Raw genomic sequence first — 20,737 nt, 5'->3', positions numbered from 1 at the left:
GCTAGGCTATAAAAACCCTTCTCCAGCAGAACTGAAGCCACATTTCTAATTCTCACTTCTTCTCCCGTTCCTACTTCTCCGAAAATTCCACTCTCATAGAAGCTGCTTTTACTAATTTTTGGGTGTCATAATGGCATCTGAACATATTTATGTGGTCATATATCCCAATGGTGAAATTTCGTATACAGCTGAAGGAGTGACCTTTATGTGCGACGACCCACTTTGGATAATGATTTCCCCACAATCGTGTCTGCAACAACTAAAAAATATGATTCTGATGAACACTGGGCTGATTGGAAAAAAGGATATCAGTTCGTTTACATATCAGAAAATGCATATTAAATCTGACCAGCACGTGTCGATGATGTTTTCATATCAATGTAGCATCGGAAGCATCTATTCGATGGAGCTCTGCGTGAAGCTCCAAGATGTGGGGGGCAGCTCATCTAGTTCGAATAACGTGGAGGAAATGTGAAATTCCGGTGCTGGTGAAGGCATTCCATTTTTGGAGATAGGTAGGGCTCGCAGTCCGTCCTTTAACGCCTTCGTGGCCCCCGCCCAGAATACAGAAATTCCTGACCGACGTCCCTTCCCCAATGTCCATGTCGCATATCCGGAAGGAATGGCCGACGGGTTGGCTGACTCCTCTGAGGAAGACGAGATTGAGAATGATAGTGGAGAGGAAGCAGAAGTTGTTCCGGAAACCCAACCGGTTCAGGGCGAAAGGGTCATCCCAACTGGTGTTGAACCGATAAATGTTGCAAGGGTTGGAGGTCATTCCAGCGGCACCCCCGACCATTACCTGCACCTCAGTCTTGGTCCAATGAACTCGACAAATGCAGAGGACATACCCAGTAACTATGGTTTGACCGGTAAAATGGAGCTAGAGGTTGGCTTGAAATTCCTGAGTGAGGATGCAGCAATGCTTGCTATTAAGAACTACAACATCCGTCGAAGAGCAGAATTCAAAGTAGTGGAGTCAGATCATACTAGGTATGTTTGTCGATGCAAACTTTTTGGTGACCAATGTTGCTGGATGGTGAGGGTTGCGAAGACGAGGGCGTCCAGATTTTGGGAAGTTCGAAAATACCAAGGGCCTCACAGTTGTTTGGCGTCCGCGACTTCGCAAGATCATGCTCAACTGGATTCAAATGTCATATGCCAGCACATATTCCCCATGGTTCAAGCAGACACAACCATTTGCATAAAGGTGTTGCAGGGATCCGTGGAGTCGGCATACGGATACAAGGTGTCTTACAAAAAGGTTTGGCTAGCAAAGCAAAAGGCAATAGCGAGAATCTATGGAGACTGGGATGATTCTTACAACCAGCTACAGAGATACTTCAACGCGTTGCGAACTTTTGTTCCAGGTAAGCCTTTCTATCGGAATGCATACTTGTTTTGTAATAGTTATCATGTTTTTACGAATTTGCGATTTCGTCATAGGTACAATTGTCGACCTACAAACCCGACCATACTATGTGGGCAACACGCTCGACCGCGAAAGTGTCATGTTTCATCAAGTATTCTGGTCATTCCCATCGTGTGTCGAGGCATTCAAGCACTGCAAGCCCCTAGTTTCGGTTGATGGAACACACTTGTATGGTAAGTATACGGGTACCTTGTTAATGGGAATAGCACAGGACGGAAACAACAACATTCTTCCCATAGCTTTCGCGCTAGTGCAACGGGAGAACACAGATGCGTGGTACTTCTTTCTGACCAACTTAAGGAGACATGTGGCTACTCAACCGGGGATTCTCCTAATCTTTGACAGTGTATGACAACCAAACATTCCCTCGACGTTATAATCAGTCGCTAAGCACATGCCTCTATACAACCAACAGAGCACGACACTGCCCCAACTATATGTACTAATGGCATCATAGTTTGCCAGGAGAGGAAGATAACGTACGTGAACCGTGTTGTTCGCTTTGTCGGGAAGTAAAACGCCACCCAATAAATACATAACGTAACAACGCGCATACCGTACGAGGGCCTCCTCGGGAGAGTCAAGAGGCATCTGTTGTAGTCTACTCCCGAGCTACTTCAGTTTTATGTTATACTTCGTGGTCCCAACATGTCCGTCAGGAACTTCTCCAAGGAGTTCCTCACACTATTGCCAAATATCCCTCTGGTGGAACTTACTCCATGACCTTAGTGTGCCGCTCACCGGCTCACTGTCTATTGGTAACCCCACCTGCATGGCAACATCCTCCAAAGTGATAGTACACTCACCCATGGGAGGTGGAATGTATGGGTCTCAAGACGCCATCTCTCCACAAGAGCACTAATCATTGGGTTGTCATACTCAAAACGCTTTATCAGAGACGCATAATAGAAGCCGGCTCTTCTTAGATACAGCTCAAGCATCTGCCTCCTAATCTCCATACTCGGATTTGCTTCATCTACGAAAAAAACATCGACCAGCGTGCCATGCGGAGTCAACACACGTGCCGGCTGAAATTGAAATAGATCAAAACACAATTATTTAGTTTACAACCATTTTTTTAATTATTAACAAAAATTTATTTTTTTTATTAATAAAAAACTCACCTTAACATGTAAATGAGCAGAAATGTAAAATTCATCCAACCTATTAAGATTTTCTTTCACATTAATTCCACTTCCACTCATTATTTTAATAATAAAAATTACTACTCCAGCACAAAAAATTCTTTTCACCCAACCAACAGATATAACTTTCTCATGCAACCCACTACTTCTCTTCTCTTTTTTACATTCGAATTGGTGCCTCCCCTCCCTTCACCTTCTTTTATATGCTTCACACTCACAAGACAACAATAAATGGCCTCCCAATCACCCAATGCATGCTCGTACGGGAACTGCAACACTGAGACTTGCTGCTTTGACTGCCCCCTCCATTTCGTGCCTGCCACACTTGAGAATGGCCATTTCGTGTGTGCCTCCCATGAAATGCCCAACTCGTGGATATCATATGTGAGTTGGGCCATTTCGTGTGTGCCATCAGTGAAATGGTGCATTTCGTGTGTGCCATGGGTGATATGGTGCATTTCGTGTGTGTCATGTGTGGGGTGCTCCATTTCGTACCTGAAACAAATGAAATGGTTTGTGTCAGTGGCCAGAACCTATTTCGTGGACACCCCACTTGATATGTATCCCATTCCCATTTCGTTGGTGATACTTGCGAGTTGGCAGTGTGCATTTTCAGAAAGATTTTCAGCCATGCGCATTTACGTAAAAAAGCCCCCAAATAACACTATGTTGTTATCACCAAAATGTTATTATTTGTTTGCTAAACTCAACAGTATCGTTAGAATCAATAATAAAAAATCATTTAATTTTTTTAATTAATAATAATATTTTTAAATTTAATATTTTTAGATTAATTTATTTTTTTTAAACAAGTGGACAAATTTTAGTTAAAAAAATTTAATAAAAAAATATAATTTTATTATTATTTTATATAATTTACTAAATAAATAAATATATTTATTATTTAAATATGATATTATATTAATAAAAAATAAAAATATTTATTATAAAATTTTAATTTATTGATAAACGTTCCCAACATTAGAAATTAGAATTCAATTTAATTCTATAATTTTATTAATTCATTTTAAACATTAAAATTCAATTCAATTTTAACTGGAATTTATTTTTTGATAGAATTTAATTCAATTCTATACCAATAAAAAATTTTAAACAAGCTATTTAGATATTATTTTTTTTTAATTTCTAATCAATATGATTTTCCGTTTATTACAATCAATCTCCGATTCTCTCATAGCTAATAATTAAACACTCTATTGTGATTTTTAGGAAGGAGGACTTGAGATTAAATTCTTGATTATTGATTTAGAATTTTGTGACAAATTTTATTAAATTTTAAAGATTATTAAATCCTGATTTAGAGTTACAACAAATCTTAAACTTTAAATATGTGAAATTTTTAAACCGGTATTTAGTTCTCATCAATGGTTCATACAGAAAAAGAAAAGAATGCAATTGGATATTCAATTATTAATTACAAGGATGGGTATAGTAAAATAAAAAGATCGGATCCATTAAATTTTTAAGGTTTAATTATTCTGTAGGTTCCTATAATTTCACCGAATTTTCAATTAGGTCTCTATATTTTTTTTCTTTTTAATTGAGTCCCTAGACGTTAATTTTTTTTTCAATTTAGTCCTTGCAATGACAAAATCGTTTGAGATAACAGAATATTCTGTTAAAAAATCGAATATTCTTATAATTGCGTTAAAAAAGCAAACTAAACTCACTTCCAATTTTTTAAAATTTCAAAACTACCCTAGCCAGCGCTTGTTCTCTAAAATCAGTGGCGTTTCTCCTCTGTTCGTTGGTGTCGTCTTCCTTGGCGGCGTGAGCATCCATCGTCATCCGTCGTCCTTGGTCTGTGCTATGTTGCACTGCTCTGCTGTTAGTGGCAACTCTATAACACGGACATCATTATCAAAGTCTTGATTACCTCCACAGCTTTGGAGGAAGCTCTTCAATTTCTCTTAAACTGAATTCATTGAATTGAAAAATTCAAGAAAGAAAGAAGAACGAAATTGAAAATGGGTAATTAGAAGCAGATTCTTAAAGATCCCCAATTCGCACCCTTTCTCACTTCACGTTCCAACATCGACCTCAAGTTGCAAAATTTTCCTAATTAGCCTTTTCAATTTTGCGTCTTATCTCAATTTAGGATTTTAAATTTCACCGCAATGTGCCTAATTTCCATTCATGTATTCCGTTTTTTGGATAAATGGTGAAATTGGAGTGTGAAAAAACTGAGTCAAGAGTTTAGAATTTTTAATTTTTGTTCTTTTGTGGTAATTCAGGATAAGTGGTGAAATTTAAGCGTTAGTATCCAAAGAAAAATCTAGGATTCCTAGAATAAGGCTACGACCCCTGTTGCTACCCCAGTTGCGGTTGGTAATACCATTGTTATTTCTGAAAAAGATGCTACCCTTGTCATCACTATGATTCATCAACGTGATCTTTCTGTTGCTGTGAGTGATTCCTCTCAAAATGACGAAGATGCTAATAATCCTCTGCGATATGCAAATTGATGTCACTAATTTTATATGGATTATTGAAGTTAAATGATGTGGATTAAGATTGTAATTCTGGTTAAAACTGTTGTATGCCTCAACAAAATAAGAAAGGTATTTTGTTATTTTTGAATTGTTCTGAGACTTGGTTGCTTTTGTTTATCTTCTCCCCAAGTACAATGCAATGATTTTAGAAGTTTTAGAAGCGCTCTCATCTCTGAAAAATACTAAATCTGGCCTGAATGTCATTGTTAACTTCATTGAGGTCAGATTATGAACTTATAGCAAGTAAAGGTAGCAGTGAAGAAGATGATGCTTACTACTGTATTTCCAAGACGTTTCTGTGAATTTTTTTCATCAATTATAAACTTGAAGGACTATAAGACTTTTATTAAAAGTTTGTTATAAAACAGCATAACATATCATGTGGCATAGTGTTAATCCAGGAATTTGTAGAGAAAATTTTGGACTGTTTGTGTCTTGTCTTTTGTTGATACTTGAAAAAATATGTATTGTTTGTTCTAACCTGAATATAGAAAAAATTCATACCTTCAATATATTTACTTTTGAATTTTTGTCAGTCAAATTGATTCTCTTGTTTAAAGAACTATATAGAAATAAGTTTTTTTAAATAATTTTAGTTATTTTTTTAAATAATTCGATATGCCAAAACAGGTAACCATTTTTGAATACTTATTTTTTGAATTGATTTCTGATTATTTTATATATATATATATATATATATATATATATATATTAGTGAGAAAAAGATTGAGTTGAGGAAATCCCATTTGAGTTTAGTTGGTAATGCAAAAACAGTTGTGGAGACTCTGAATAAGGAGATTAAGGATGATCCATTTTGTTTGGCTAGGAACCACCTTGGGTGGAAGCTATATGAAAGAAGTCTAAGGATAATGCGTCGAAGATGAAGTCTTAGATTGCTAAGGATGTTCTGCCATTCAATTTCTTGACGCCAATGAGGATCATAAGAATGTAATTCTTGGAGTTGGAAGCCGGCTCCGATAATGGTGTCTGAGGGTTCAAACACCATGGATGTAGGTAGGGATGTGTTGGCTCAGACAAAGCCCAAGACTAGGTTGGATGCAGGGACTTGGGGGACCATAGGGGTTGCCTCAGTTATTGCATTGCGGATGCAGTGGCTTGTCGCCATTGACTTGTTGCTGCAGTTGAAGGGGATTTTGGATTCGGATTTAGTGCCATTGAAGTTAAAATAGATACTACTGAATCCATGCTTATGTTTATCTATTTAATTGCCCTTCCATTGTGTTACGTGGATTGATGCCCTTATTTTTAGTTATATTTTTATCATCATATAATGGAATGGTTCTTATTTTAATCTATATATGAAATTTTTATTGCCATTGTTTTGAACTAGGATCTTCCATGAACTCTTTTATGTTTTTCTGTTTATAGCTATGTGACAGAGAGGATTACATAAGCTGGTGTAATTACTATAAGCCAATATGTTTGTAATGGTTTAATCCAGGAATGTGGAGTGAAAATTCTGAATTTTTGCCTTATATGTCTTATCTTTTTTTTCAATCCAGACATTAGTTCAGTACCGGTTACCTATGGTAGTGATTGTTTTCAACAATGGAGGTGTATATGGTGGTGACCGGAGAATCCCCAAAGAGATAAATGGACCTCATAAAGATGATCCTGCTCCGACTTCCTTTGTTTCGAAAACAGGCTACCATACTTTGATTGAAGTTTTTGGTGGAAAAAGACTATCTTATTGGCACACTTGATGAACTCAAGTCTGCTCTTTATTGTTGATCCCTATGCTGGTTGTGGGAGACTGCAACACATAAACTGATTTTTAGATTATCTGTATTACACTGAAATTACGTTTTCTATGGTTTTCGTTTTTGGATTTCAAATTTCAATAACACAAATTATATAGCCTTATGATTTTTTATGGTGTACCATGATATGATAAAGACACAAACTATATTCCATGAATCCAAACAAATACAAAATGTTACATGATCATAATAAATACTTGAATGATAGAAACTGAAATTTATACTACTATTTTTATTTCATTTTATCCATTTTTTTTGTATGTTCTTAAGATAAGGTATTTTGAAAGTAAAAAAAAGAGAGAGTATTTTTAGTACAATTTGTATATAATAAGCAAAAAAATAATAGTAACAAAATAAAAAGGATTATAGAAATATCTTTCATATCGTAGAATTATTGAATAGGGATTATAAGAATATTTTTCATTGAATATTTATAGTTTTATCGAATTTTCAATTAGGTCCCTATACTTTTTTTTTTCTTTTCAATTGGGTCCCTAAGGGTATACAAATAATTTCACAATTCACTAACGTTTTTTTTACGTTTAACGTTAATAAGAACTAAATTAAAAAAAAATGTATAAGAACCCAATTAAAAAGAAAAAAAAAAAGTATAGGGACCTAATTGAAAATTCGATAGAACTATAAAGACCTATAGAATAATTAAATCAAATTTTAACTCTTTTTATAATTTTAAATTTTTTTTATAATAATAATAATAATAATAATAATAATCCCCACAACAGTAGCATTCAAGTGGAACACGCTATTAATGACTTTTTTTACTAATTTTTTTACTAAATATTTTCGCACATAATGATTGATTTTGATAGCTAATAATATATTTATGTCTATTATTGTAGCTATTTCAATAATTTTATCATTCCCTATTTTTACAATTTATTGAGATGACATATATTTTTTAAATACCCTCTTGACTCATATATCACCATAAAATATGGTGTTTGGACACTAATGTGATAAAAAGCGTAATGTTTTGAAAAACCCAAGCAGTTGAGAACTTTGGGGATGCTCTCAAGCTGTGACTCAGCAAACTACCCCCATAAAACTTCGTTGTAACTTGTAAGTGCATTGTTTGATTTTTCTTCTTATGTTGAAATTAATAATTCCCTCGTTCAAGACCGAGCGTTACATAATAAATTTGCAATTGACTAGACTATTTGTTAGGTTAAACAGCAGTAGACTTTTCTTATTCTTATCTATTTTTAATACATAAATTTATTCATATTATTTTTAAGATATTTTTTTTTTACTAATATCATATCAGCAACATCATTTATTTGACAAAATTTTAGAATTAACCACTCAATTTTTGTCAAATCATCTATTATTTCTAAATAAAAAAATACAAAAAATAATATAATAATTACCAACGACAATAATTAAAAATTAATAGCGTCTAACCAAATTGTAACTTACAAAGACATTAAATTCATATTTTTATATTTATTATATCTTACCGTTGTAAACAATACAATAAATTATAATTCTAATAATTAATTTATTAATTTTTATAAATAACTCATTCATCTATTCTTAATATATAAAAGTAGATATATAAGTTTACCTATATTACTTTTAAGACATCTTTCTTCTCCTACTAATACCATGTCAGCAATATCGCTTACTTGGCAAAATTTTAGAATCAACCACTCAATTTTTGCCAAATCATCTATTATTTTCAAATCAGCAAAAAGACAAAAAAAAAAAAACAAAATATACAAAAAATAATACAATAATTACCCTCGACAATAATTAGAAATTAATAGTGTTTAACCAAATTTGTAACTTACAAAGATATTAAGTTCATATTTCTATATTTATTATATCTTATAGTTGTAAATAATACAATAAATTTATAATTCTAATAATTAATTTATTAATTTTTATAAATAACTCATTCAATGTAATAAACATCCATATTACAAATGTCATAATAATATTATTAATCATAATAAATTTTACGTTACAAATATTCAAATTCCATACTATTTGAACTACTTATATAAGTCTCTTATTACTATTATTTCAAATAACATTAAATTTAGCACAAAAAATTTATTTCTGAACTACACACCATCTCAAACTTACTCAATGGAGATAATTATGTTGAATGTGAAAAGTGTAAGAAGAAAGCATATGAAAAACGAGATAACTACATTTGTGGCACATGTAATCAAACACCACACTATCCAACAATAAGATAACTCTATATATTTTTCTTAATCTCATCTATCAAATTATTAGTTACTAACTCAATACTTATATTAGGTTCGAAATTCAATTAAATGTTTCAGATCAAAGTGGTACAACAACTTTTGTACTATTTGATGGCGAAGCAAAAAAATTATTTGATACAACTGTTTTAAATCTAATGGCACTCCAGAAAAGTAATGACATTGAAATACCACTCCAATTGAAAAATTTGTGCAACCTCACTTATATTTGAAGTCAATGTAAATGATTTTAATCTAAAAGAAAGTTCTAAACAATACATTTTTATCAAGACATTTGTTCCAACAAAAAACACTGAACCTCAACACTCATTACAACAAATAAAACAGATAATACTAAAAAAAATCACTTATTATAGTTATTTTAGACATCATTTTTATTTCTAATTTAAATTATTCATTGATTATAGGAACTAACTTCGCCAACACTAATATCATTAGATGAAGATCACATACCATCAAGAGATTAAGGAGAAAGAAAACTATACAAATTCAAGACAGATATTTGGAAGAAGAACATACTTGCGAAGATAGAACAAACAACACAATAAAAAGTGCATACAACTCAGAAAGAAGAAAGTAACAATTCTAACAACAACCAATAAAAAAAAAGAGGACGAGCACCACATAAAAAGACTAAGTTCATCAACTAAAACAAATGAAAAAATCAAACCACCAAATAAAAATGTCATTTTATACATACAATTCTAATATCTAAATTTTATGTACTATAAATTATTTTAATTAAAATACCTTTTAAATTTAACTTTAATTTACATATTTAATTTAATTCTACAAAATATAACAATTTTTAATATTTATTATATATTATCATTAATTTACCGTCTCACACATCTCATGATCTCATTCTAGTCTATTAAAAAAACAAAACAATGAACTGTCTCGCCAAGTGGTAGTTTATTTAATCCTTATTGCCGTTGTCATGGACTCGTGGAGCAAGTGAGCAACACGTTTTGGATAAAATAATTTGATTCCTTCCCTCCTCTAATTATATATGAATAAGAGAGACAATCTATACTTAAATTGTTAATTTGTTATTGTATAATGAAAAGTGCTAGGGGCAGCACTTTTGTTAAATTTTGGCCAACACTTAACCATCAAAAGAAAATTGAATGATTTTATATCATTAGATACAATCTCACACCATTAAAAACATCATTGATAATTAATTGATGGCTAAAAATCACAAAATCTGCTGGTCCCTAAACTTTCTCTTGTATAATTATTATTTTTTGTTTATAAGAACCAAAGAGCTGAGTGAAATTCCGAGTTTACTTAAAAAAAATGAAAAATAGTTTATTTTTCACCAGCTCTTCGTTGTTTTTTAACTTCTTAGTTCTTACCAACTCATATCTAATTGGACACGTTATGTTAGAGTAAACTACCATTTATACTTACGAAAGTTAAAAATGCTGATATATCTACCCATAAAAAAAGGAAATTATCATTTGTACCTATAAAAGATGGTTTTTACAAGCAAAATTATCCAAACTCTAAAAAATTTTCTAAAATCCCTAAATTACTCTTATCTTCACCACCACACCACCTTCTTCACCCAATCACCTTTCTAACCCTAACCCTCTTCACCCAGCCACCACCCCCCTTTTCCTTTTTAATCTCAAATCCCACCACTATCTCATTTCCTTCATCACTACCATCACTACCACCACCACTATACCTCCATCATCATCTTCTTCACATGCAGCAGCAGCAGCAGCAACAACAACAACAATAGAAAAAGCAGAAAAAAGCAACAACAACAACAACAACGATGGTGGCAGTGACACCCATCGGCGCCGTCGCCCTCTCCTCCTTCTCCGATCTCTTGCGCGCTCTCTTCTTTCCAGAACAGCGACAACGACAGCGACGGACTCAATCAATGGCGGCAACAGATGTGACGAAACCCACAGCAGCAGGGCGCGACGGCGACGTCAACTCCCCCTTTCTTGGTTCTGGTTTGCATCTCCTCTTTGGGCTCCCTCAACAACGGTGACGATGATGCGATAGCGGCAGCGAGTCCCCACGTTGCCAGTGCGGTCTCGCTCCCCCTCCTCTTCTCTTCTTCTTCCTTGGGTGGGGGTGTGTGTAATGTCTCCGTGTGTGAGTTTTGAAAGGAAAGCGGGTGGTGGCTGGATGAAGGGGGTGGTGGTGGAATTTGAGATTAGAAAGGAAAAGAGGGATGGTGGCTGGGTGAAGAGGGTTAGGGTTAGAAAAGTGATTGGGTGAAGGAGGTGGTATGGTGGTGAAGATAAGGGATTTTGCAGGTAAGAGAGAGTGTGGGGGCAAAGAATCTGAAGATGGTTTTGTTGTTGTTGATGATGGTGAAGCCCTTTTTATGCAGAAGAGAAAGAGAAAAGCAAAACACAGAAGGAAAGCGAAAGAAAGAGAAAGAGGAAGGAGTTGGCAGAGTTGACGGATTATGGCGGCAGCGACAAACTCATAAAATAGAAGGAGAGAAAGAGGATGGGTTAGTGGTGGTGGTGGCAATGGTGGGAAAAAGATGAGAACATTGAGAAAGAGAGAGGAAAGGGGGGGAGGGGAGGAGATTATGGTGGTAGTAGTGAAGATATGGGTAATTTAGGGATTTTATGAAATTTTTTAGGGTTTGGATAATTTTGCTTGTAAAAATCATCTTTTATGAGTACAAATGATAATTTTTCTTTTTTATGGGTAGATATATCAGCGTTTTCAACTTTCGTGGGTACAAATGATAGTTTATTCTATTATATTATTGATTAATTAGGAGAATGAGTATGAGTATAGACCTTTCTTTCCTCCAATTTTCATTAATTCTTTATATACGTATTTTTTTTTTTTGAAGTAAAAAATGCTCAACACAATAAGGGTGGAGCAGAAGTCTAGTAGCAAACAATTCAAAGTACACACCAAAACCAGACAATTCAACAAAGTAAAAGACCCTCTAGTCATCTTTGCCATTGCCATCAACAACCAAGAGGTTAACCACCAAGCCACTCATCGGATAGCATAAACGACCTATTTATAATTTCCGCCACACCTGAGGCTTGATTATTGAAGACTCGACCATTTCTTTCTAGCCAAATAGCCCAAAGGACAGCAAAGAAACCCACGAACCATCTTCTCCTCTCATTCTTTCTCTGTGAAGCATTCGTCCAACTCTCAAAGTGTTGCTTTAGTGTATCTGGCATAGTCCATATTCTTTATATACATATTTATATTTGTGATGGCTGATTTCTACTAAGAAAGCAAAAATTTCAATTTTTTTTAAAAATATTTTGATAGTACGATTTTAAATAAATTAATTTATTTTAAAAAAATTATTAGATCGATAAATTTTACAATTTAAATTATATTATAATTTCATGTTTTACGCGTTTAACTCATTGTTTTGATTTAATGTAAACTTCTCAATTTTCACTATCTTGATTCATGGAGTATGGAGTATATAGATTAATAGCATAGATTGATCACATAAGATCACACTGATAAGTGCATATACAATGGTAGATATTAAATTATAACTTGTAATATAAATCGAATACTAAACAACTTAAAGTTTATCGGTGGTTATTAGCTAAAAGTAAAAATTAAATGAACAATATATGTTAGCCCAAGTGATACAAGAATAGAAGAGTTAGCAAACATGTTTGGAGTCAACGTGTTAACACTAAACAACACAATAATAGAAGAATTAGCAAACATGTTTTCCCATTACAATCATAAGTAATCAAATAATGCATTACAAAACATACAAATAATAGAAGGCATTTCGAGGTACACACCTTTTTTTTTTTTTTGTCTTAAGAAATTTAGATGCAAACCAATGATCCGTGGGTCACACTCACATTACAGAGACTCTTATTATTTAAATGTGATAACTATTTTTTAGGATGTATGGTATACCATGTTTCAAGAGCAGCGAGAATTAATGGTCCATGTAATAGAGCGAGCAAAGAACATCCATCCTCAAACAGCATCCAAATCAGTTCTTCATCACTATACCCTTCAATTACATCCTCAGCAAACATCTCCTTCAGTTCCCCAATGTTATCTCCTACAACTTCATACAAATAGTTTGCTGCTTCTTGCTTGTTACCATTACAAGGACCTACTTCTTTACTGTATTCTTCAATGTAGAGGGACGTCCATTGAGATTTCAAGTGTTGACCTTGTTGCTTCAGATTTTCGTTGCCACGATGAATGGGACCAAATGATATCATTTTGGATATGCAATACTCGTAGAAGCTGGTTTTTTTATGCCAAAAAAGAGGAACTCTTTGTATGTTGGGAGTTGAAGAAATTTGATTATTATGATCAAATGTTTGATTCAGTAGTTGGGCAAGCGTTGCTTCCCTTGCCACCTTTGCATCCTCTGCCATTGCAGATGATACAACAACACTTGAGGTTATTTATTTAATCTGAAAGAACACTACAAATGAAGATAAAATACAATACAAATTGAAAACCATGATTATGCAAATACACAACAAATAGAAAAGAAAAAGAATCAATAAGCAGTGTATAAACTAAAAACGAGGAAACTCTACATGGGGAACATGTGCTATCTTGTGCCAATCCTCCCCTGTTCCTTTCTCACACCGCTTTTCCAACACTGGGCAGTGACCAATAGTCAAAGATTGAAGTGAAGCTAAGTGGCGAACACCATCAGGCAAGGATCCCAACCTATAACAGCCAATAATTGACAAATGCCGAAGTGAAGATAAGTCTTCCCAACCCTGTTCTGGTAAACACTCCAGATTATAGCATTTATTGATGGATAGATCAGACAAAGCAGTGAGTTTTGTGATGTCAAATGGCAGTTCCTTCAATCTTCTGAAATCTGATATCTGCAGAGTTGCAAGAGAGGTCATGTTCATCATTCCCTCTTGAAAGTACGACACTTCATCACATCCATCGAGATGAAGTTGGTTAAGACCGTTGAGATTAGAGATTGACTTCAGTTGCTCATTGCTACATTCCCAAACAGTGAGGTCCTTAACACTTGGAAGGCACGGCAATTGCAGTTTAGGGCATTTATAGATATGGAGTTTAGAAAGAGAGGGGAACATGTGTGTTGTTTCCCGTTTCATCAACCTCTCCACGTTTGCCAAGTGGGACAAAAACAATTCCTCCAAAGATGGGAATGGTATTGCTTCAACACCATCATAACTTTCATTTTCCTCAATGTACTGCACATCATCCATGCCTATTACCTCAAGCTTCTTCAGAAATGGAAGTTTTCCCACTGGAGGAAGATGCTTGCACTTTCCACAATTCACAAGTCGAAGAGAAACTAAACTGTGGGTAGCAGAATTGTTTTCCATCCAAGTTGGCCAACGTAATCCCTCATACCACCGTATCGTCAACAGCTTGAGTGTGGAGTGAGGTTGAAGCGCTTCAAGTACTTCTTCTGCTCCCACAATCGACTTGCTCTTACCACTCCTGTACCATGACAAGCTTAAATCTGTGAGGTCTTGTTTACGCTTCAAATTTGCATCTTCAGCTTCTGATATTCTCCCAACATTTCCTAGACCTTCTATTCTTAGCTCTCCTCCTAGATTCAAATGACCTAACTCAGCCAAACTATGTGTCATGGCCGAAAATGAACCATAACCGGCACTTAAGGAAACAGTTCCATAGCAAGCAGACTCAAATATAAATTAAATAAGAAAATTACAAATATTTTAAAATAAATTTACAGTTTCTAAAATGAATAATTACATATTTTCAATAAAAGGTAAAATAAGTAAATATGGATGGATCCTGCCTATGACATATGGAGCATATGACGTCTAAGAACTCAACAAAAATGAAGTAACAATTGCAGATCATTACTCTTAAATAGAAGGCTCACACATTCGAGTATTTGTTCCTGAAAAATATTTTTTTAAAAAAGGGGTGAGTTTTGCAACTCAGTGACTAGACAATACATCTATAATCCACATGAGACCATATAAACATTATCATAAAAATAATTTTAGTTAGAAAATAATAATTTATACGAATATGTGAATCAACAAGGGAGTTCTCATACAGAAATCAAATCAAATAATCCACACTTGGGCGGCTCCACCTCTAAGGGTAGCCCTTTCCTCTCGTGTGGCCTAAACGTTAGGCTAGCAACACCCCTGCTAACTGGAGTCTGAGTTAGATGCATCTAAGTTAACGTCATAACCGCCGTTAACTACGGTTTTCTAATACGAGCCTCCCAAACCAATTCAAAACATATAATTTCAAATACAACAAATCTTTGATCTTTCAAATATATAAGGTATCGAATCAAATCAAATCATATTATATTTTCTCATCAGAATCCTTTCCAATCATACTTTTTTTTAATCAAAACACATTTCAAATATATTTCACAATCTTTAAACTAAGTGAATACCAACAAATACTTCAATGTTTCAAAAACAGATATTCAAGTAAACTCAAACATTTTAGAATAATGCAAAACTTTATCAAAAATATATATGGTCTCAAAAACAGATATTCAGATAAGATCAAATAATTTAAAATAATGTAAGACTTCATCAAAAATATATATGGTCTCATGTATAGTTCCGAAAGTATAAACTTCATAAAAATGAATTATTTAATTTTAATAAATCAATTATTCTAATCAATTTAAAACAGTTCTAGACAAATATAGTGAGTATAATTCAAAGATCATAATAGATATATGTCAAAATAATTATAGATGCACAGTCAAACAATTATAAATGTAAAGCCTACTCACAACATGGTCCTAAGGGACCGAACAGGCCGAACTCGGGTGCCAAATTAAAAGGGTACGAAAGAGCGCAGAACTTGAACTGGGACAGTGCAGCAACTTCAATTCTTACGATAGCAACAATGGCCACGACACCAGCCAAAGGCAGTAGATTCAAATTGAATGAAAGACAAATACAAATATAGTTCCGAAAATCCAAAACAGAATAGAGGCCAAAAATAAATCAGAACAAGAGCAAGACAGAGAAACAAAATGGCGGCAGAGATAAGGTGAAATTGGAACAGATCAAGGGAAGAAACAAGACCAGAACAGTGGCGAGACAGTGTTGCCAGCAAGTTTGGAAGTTGTAGCATGTTTTCTGGCAACAGTAAGAGCTACACTGGTGAAGCAAAACAGCAGTGGCATTAGATCCTCTCCTCCAGCAGCGGCATCAGTAACTCCGACGAAAACAGGGAGGCCAGGGGTCAGCCACGGTGGAGCAAGTTAGGGGATGAAGTAGCTCCAGGTGCACCAACGGTGAGCTCCAGCGACGGCAACAGCAGAAACCTCCATCGTCACCTCCTCTCACGACTGCCACCTTCCTTCCCTCCATCTTGTAGCTCTCTCACCCTCTCTTCGTTCTCAACGCTTTCCGCTGCAACGACAAGGTCTCCCTCCAACGGCGATTTCTTCGGCGGCGACGATGGCAAGGCGGCGCGACAGCGAGCTGAGTGCGGCTGGGCGAGACGGGTGCGGTGGCGGCGCGACGGCAAGTTGGACTACGGTGAGGCGCGACGCCGGTGCAGTAGCCCTTTCCCTCTTCTTCCTTCTCTCCTCTTCTCTCTCGATCTCCATCTTTCTTTTTTTTTTCTCAGCTCGTGGGTGTGTGCTGTGAGGAAGAGGGTGTGAGGGGAGTGTGTGTGCGGCAGTGAGAGGTGAGTGAGTGTGTTAGAAGAGGGTTAGGGTTTGGTTTGGAAAAAGAAAGGGAATAAGGATATTGTAGGGATTTTACACTATGCCCTTTCTCTGAATTCACAATGTATACACTTAGTGTTCTCAGGTCACATAATTTGTGAGCGTCAGGAAACATACGAGATAGAGGACCACGATCATCAATGATAAGATGTCAAAGATTTCGAATCCTTGTCAAGTGTTTGGGTAGACCGCGAAGCCTCCACATTTCTTTTAGTTTCAAGATTTCCAATTTGCGCAAATTGCAAATACTACCAGGCAGGCTCTCTATGAGCTTATTTGGGTAAGCTTCTAAGAAAAGATCTTTTTTCGAGTTATCTTTTTTTAAAAGATCTTATAGAGAAGTAAAAGTAATTTTATGTTTGGATATCTCACATAAAAATATCTTTTTATCAATCAATTATGTTTGGGTATAACAATATAAAAGTACTTTTTTGTTTATTTATTATATGAAAAACATCTTTTTTTTAAGGAAAAAAGATCTTTTAAAAAAAGATGTAAATTACAGCTTCTCAAAAAAGATCTTTTTTTTATTTTACTAGTGCTTTTACTTTTACTACTAGAAATTTGCCAAACACGTTAAAAAATAAAAAAAGATCTTTTTTCATTGAAAAAAGATCTTTTTTTAACAAAATAATGGCGCCCAAACATGCACTATATTCAACTCACGAAGTTCCAAATACCTCAAGCAACTTAAACTCCCAAAAGATGTTATGTTTCTACAATATAAGCACAAAACCCGAAGAGAATGATTTGTTCGAACCAAGCTCGAACTAAATTTTTCAAATCCATATGAATTCATTTGATACAATGTTCTCAAGGATTCAACATTCTCAAAGGAGCTCTTCTTGAATTGATTTGCATTAAAGTAGTGAAAACCAATATGATGGGGATTTCTTGAAGAATGATTAAGGTTTTGTTTCTCCAAGCATACACACTCTTCCTCTGAAATTGATTGAGCAAGATCATGGACTAAATCATGCATCTTGAAACAAATCTCGCCAGAAAAACATCACTCCCCCCATCTTGGAAGAATGATTTTTGGTATAATTCATTCCAAACCATGTGGCCAACCTCTTCTACCTCCAAGTTCGGCCGGGATGAAATAAATCCATTAGCCATCCAAAGATAAATCAATTCTTGCTTCTTAATTTCTGTATCTTTGGGAAATATGGCACAGAAAGCAAAACACTGCTTTAGAGTTGGCGTTAAAGAAGAGTAGCTTAATCTCAAGACAGGCATAATGTCATTCTCATCTGGTAAACTCCAAAGCTCACTTTTCTGAACTTCAAGCCATTCTTTTTCCGTGCTTCTGGATTGCATCACACCACCTAATGCCAGTGCTGCAAGAGGTGATCCTCCACATTTCCTGACTATCTCCTTCCCTATTGCTACAAGCTCTGCACGCTCTTCTCGGTCAGCTCCAAATGCGCGCAGTTTAAACAACGACCAACAATCATCATCGGATAGACGGTCCAAATGATGAGCTTGGCATGTTCCCATAATTGTTGCAACATGCTTATCGCGAGTGGATACTAAAATGGAGGAGCCTTTAGATCCACAAGACAATACAGTTCTTAACTCATCCCATTTGTGTTGGGTTAATCCGAGTTCCATTTCTTGGCTTCTTTTCCAGACATCATCTAAAACCAATAAATACTTTTTACCTTGTAGCAATTCTTTCACTTTTTTCTCCATTGCATCTAAATCCATGCTCTCATACTTATCCACTTCCATAGCTTTTAGAATGGAACGCAACATACTCCCCCTAGTAAAATTCTCAGAAACACAGACCCAAATCTTCAAATCAAAATGGTTACCTACTTGCTGATCATTGTAGACCATCTGAACAAGTGTTGTTTTTCCAAGACCACCTAATCCAACAATGGGATAGACGGAAAGGGACTCAGAGCTTCGTGATGGGCTAAGAAGAAACTCCACTACTTTCTTTTTATCTTCATCTCGTCCGTACACTTGAGGAAGGGCGATAGTTGAGCTTGTTTGACGCCATTCAGCAACTTCACTTGACCTTTTCCTCACAACTTGTCTAAGATCAAAGTTGCTCCTACGTTGAGCAATTCGATCCAACCTGCCTATTATCTTATTCAACTTCTTCCCAAGCTCACGCCGATGAATCATGTTCTTTGGATTCAAAGATGATAAGCACCCAGGCTGAGAGGATTGAGTAGACAACTAATAAAGGATGTCATCCAGCACGTACATTGCATTTTTAAGCTGCTGCAGCCACACCTTGAGAGGACGATTGGACCATTGTTTCTCCTCAGCATCATCAAGAACAGCTTTGATTAATTCTAAAGTGAGTGTTAGCTCTTCAGCCTTTTCCTTGATTCCAAAGAAGGCTGCAAATTCATTCAGGATCAAAGGGGTCAATTTCTCCAGCACAACTCCAAGCAAGGCCTCAGCCATTTTCAGAAATGCAACAAACGAAGAAAGGGAGACAAAAATCAGAGATGGGTTTTTCTTTGATGAGTGCAGATGGCTGTGGGGAAGAGTGTGCAAGTAAGTAATGGAAACTGCCTCAATATACAGAGTTCATTCTTCGTTACAAAAGAAACGTTTTTGCGCCAATCTACGATGTAATATTCCACCGAAAGTAGTAAACAATTATTAAATTGTTAATTCCAAGACTAAATCACTAAACAAATATTAATTTCAAGACTAGTTGACGATGATCATTGCTCAACAACAATATATCAATTGCAACTTGTTTTAGTGGAATCCATAGTGATTTCCCGGATTAAGCGTTCATAATGGAGTTACTTTCTTTTCTTTTTGGAGCAATAATTATGCATTTGTTAGTCGTGCTACTTTCTAACAAATGCATTTGTTACTTGCTTTCTCTGTTGTCGATTTTGTCTTTCTGCTTATACATATCCTTGCTTGGTTGTGTACTTAGGTATCCTCTAAGATTCTTGATAGAAAAACATTTGCCCCTGATCCCTATTACTCTAATTCATAAATTTTACATCTTTTGTTTCAATTTAAACTTGTTGACGTGATAGTATTTATGCTTGAAATGTTTGTCTCATATCTTTTCTTTGTGATTGTGAAGTGATTCTCTCTTAATTGCATCCATTGTTGATGGATATCTTACCTGATTGTGTTTTGAAACATTCTCTTAAATCTTTAAAAAAAAAAAAAAATTTGTCGTTGACTTTGATTACCTTCTTTTGTACATTGTATCAATTTTCGAGGACGAAAATTTTTATAAGGAGGGTAGAATGTAATGTCCCAAGCTTCTTTTTTCTATTATTACTATCCTACCCTTTAATTTTATCAAAATTCCTACATTACCCTTATTCCTCCTACCCAATCCTAACCCTAAATTACTGAACAACTTCCACTCTTCCTCATCAACCACAACCCCCTTCTTTTCAAAACTCACACCATACACAAATACACCTACGGAGAAAAAAAAAAGAGAGAACGGTAGAAGGGGCTGCTGCCTCCACGCCTCGCCGCCGAAGTTCTGCTGCTGCCAAGTCGCCATCGACGTCAACCCTAGAAAAAGAGGGAGTCTGCGAGTTGAAGAAAGCTGGAGGAGTGTCGCTGCCATTAGCGTTTTGCAGTGCCGCCATCATGGTCGCCGAGAAGGAGGAGGACCCGCGAGGAAGAGGGACGCGGTCAGTCTCATCGTCATCAGATCCGTCTTTGCCGATGGAGATCCCATCGCCAAGCTGCTGCACCGCCGCTGCCACTGTTGGGTTTCCGGGAAGAGGAGCTCTAGTGGGAGAGAGAGAACGAGAGAGTTCGCAGAAAGAGAAACATCACCATACACGAACAGAGGGGGAAGGAGGAACTCACCGGAGGAGAAGGAGACTCGTCGCCATGCCTCTAGTCGCCAGGAAAACACGCCGAAGCTTCCAAACTCACCGGCAACACTACCTTGCCATTGTTCTGGTCTAGCTT

At 35.6% G+C, this 20,737-nt stretch overlaps 2 protein-coding genes and 1 pseudogene across 6 annotated transcripts; 1 reads left to right on the top strand and 2 right to left on the bottom strand.

Moving 5' to 3' along the window:
• Positions 1-5,287: 5,287 nt before the first annotated feature.
• Positions 5,288-6,842, top strand: LOC112776048 (2-hydroxyacyl-CoA lyase-like; annotated as a pseudogene).
• Positions 6,843-13,399: 6,557 nt separating this feature from the next.
• Positions 13,400-17,055, bottom strand: LOC112777007 (putative disease resistance protein RGA1). Of its 5 annotated transcripts, none has more exons than XM_025821289.3 (2): positions 15,863-17,055; positions 13,400-14,995 (listed from the first exon to the last, which is right to left on the bottom strand). In XM_025821289.3, exon 2 carries the CDS (start codon positions 14,715-14,717, stop codon positions 13,650-13,652), a length of 1,068 nt encoding a protein of 355 aa, XP_025677074.1. In that variant the 5' UTR covers positions 14,718-14,995; positions 15,863-17,055; the 3' UTR covers positions 13,400-13,649. The 5 variants fall into 5 exon arrangements, with proteins under 5 accessions (XP_025677074.1, XP_072083205.1, XP_025677073.1 ...); XM_072227104.1 differs by having other exon boundaries at positions 13,400-14,565; XM_025821288.3 differs by having other exon boundaries at positions 13,400-14,677; positions 16,161-17,041.
• Positions 17,056-17,444: 389 nt separating this feature from the next.
• LOC112780112 (putative disease resistance protein RGA3) lies at positions 17,445-19,388 on the bottom strand. The gene has a single exon (XM_025824453.3). The coding sequence runs from the start codon at positions 18,944-18,946 to the stop codon at positions 17,780-17,782; it is 1,167 nt and encodes a 388-aa protein (XP_025680238.1). The 5' UTR covers positions 18,947-19,388; the 3' UTR covers positions 17,445-17,779.
• Positions 19,389-20,737: the final 1,349 nt, after the last annotated feature.

The sequence above is a fragment of the Arachis hypogaea genome, chromosome 19, assembly GCF_003086295.3.
Source record: "Arachis hypogaea cultivar Tifrunner chromosome 19, arahy.Tifrunner.gnm2.J5K5, whole genome shotgun sequence".
NCBI lineage: Eukaryota > Viridiplantae > Streptophyta > Magnoliopsida > Fabales > Fabaceae > Arachis > Arachis hypogaea.
Note: the sequence above shows the minus strand (reverse complement) of the source record. Positions and strands in the feature narration are given on the sequence as shown.

Excerpts from the sequence above, each read along its gene's own strand:
- LOC112777007 (XM_025821288.3), bottom strand. The coding sequence starts at position 16,209 with ATGCTACAACTTCCAAACTTGCTGGCAACACTGTCTCGCCACTGTTCT. Across the intron at positions 14,678-16,160 it reads ACTGTCTCGCCACTGTTCTG|GAGGAGAGCTAAGAATAGAA; the intron begins GTCTTGTTTCTT and ends ATTTGAATCTAG.
- LOC112780112 (XM_025824453.3), bottom strand. The coding sequence starts at position 18,946 with ATGATTCATCGGCGTGAGCTTGGGAAGAAGTTGAATAAGATAATAGGC.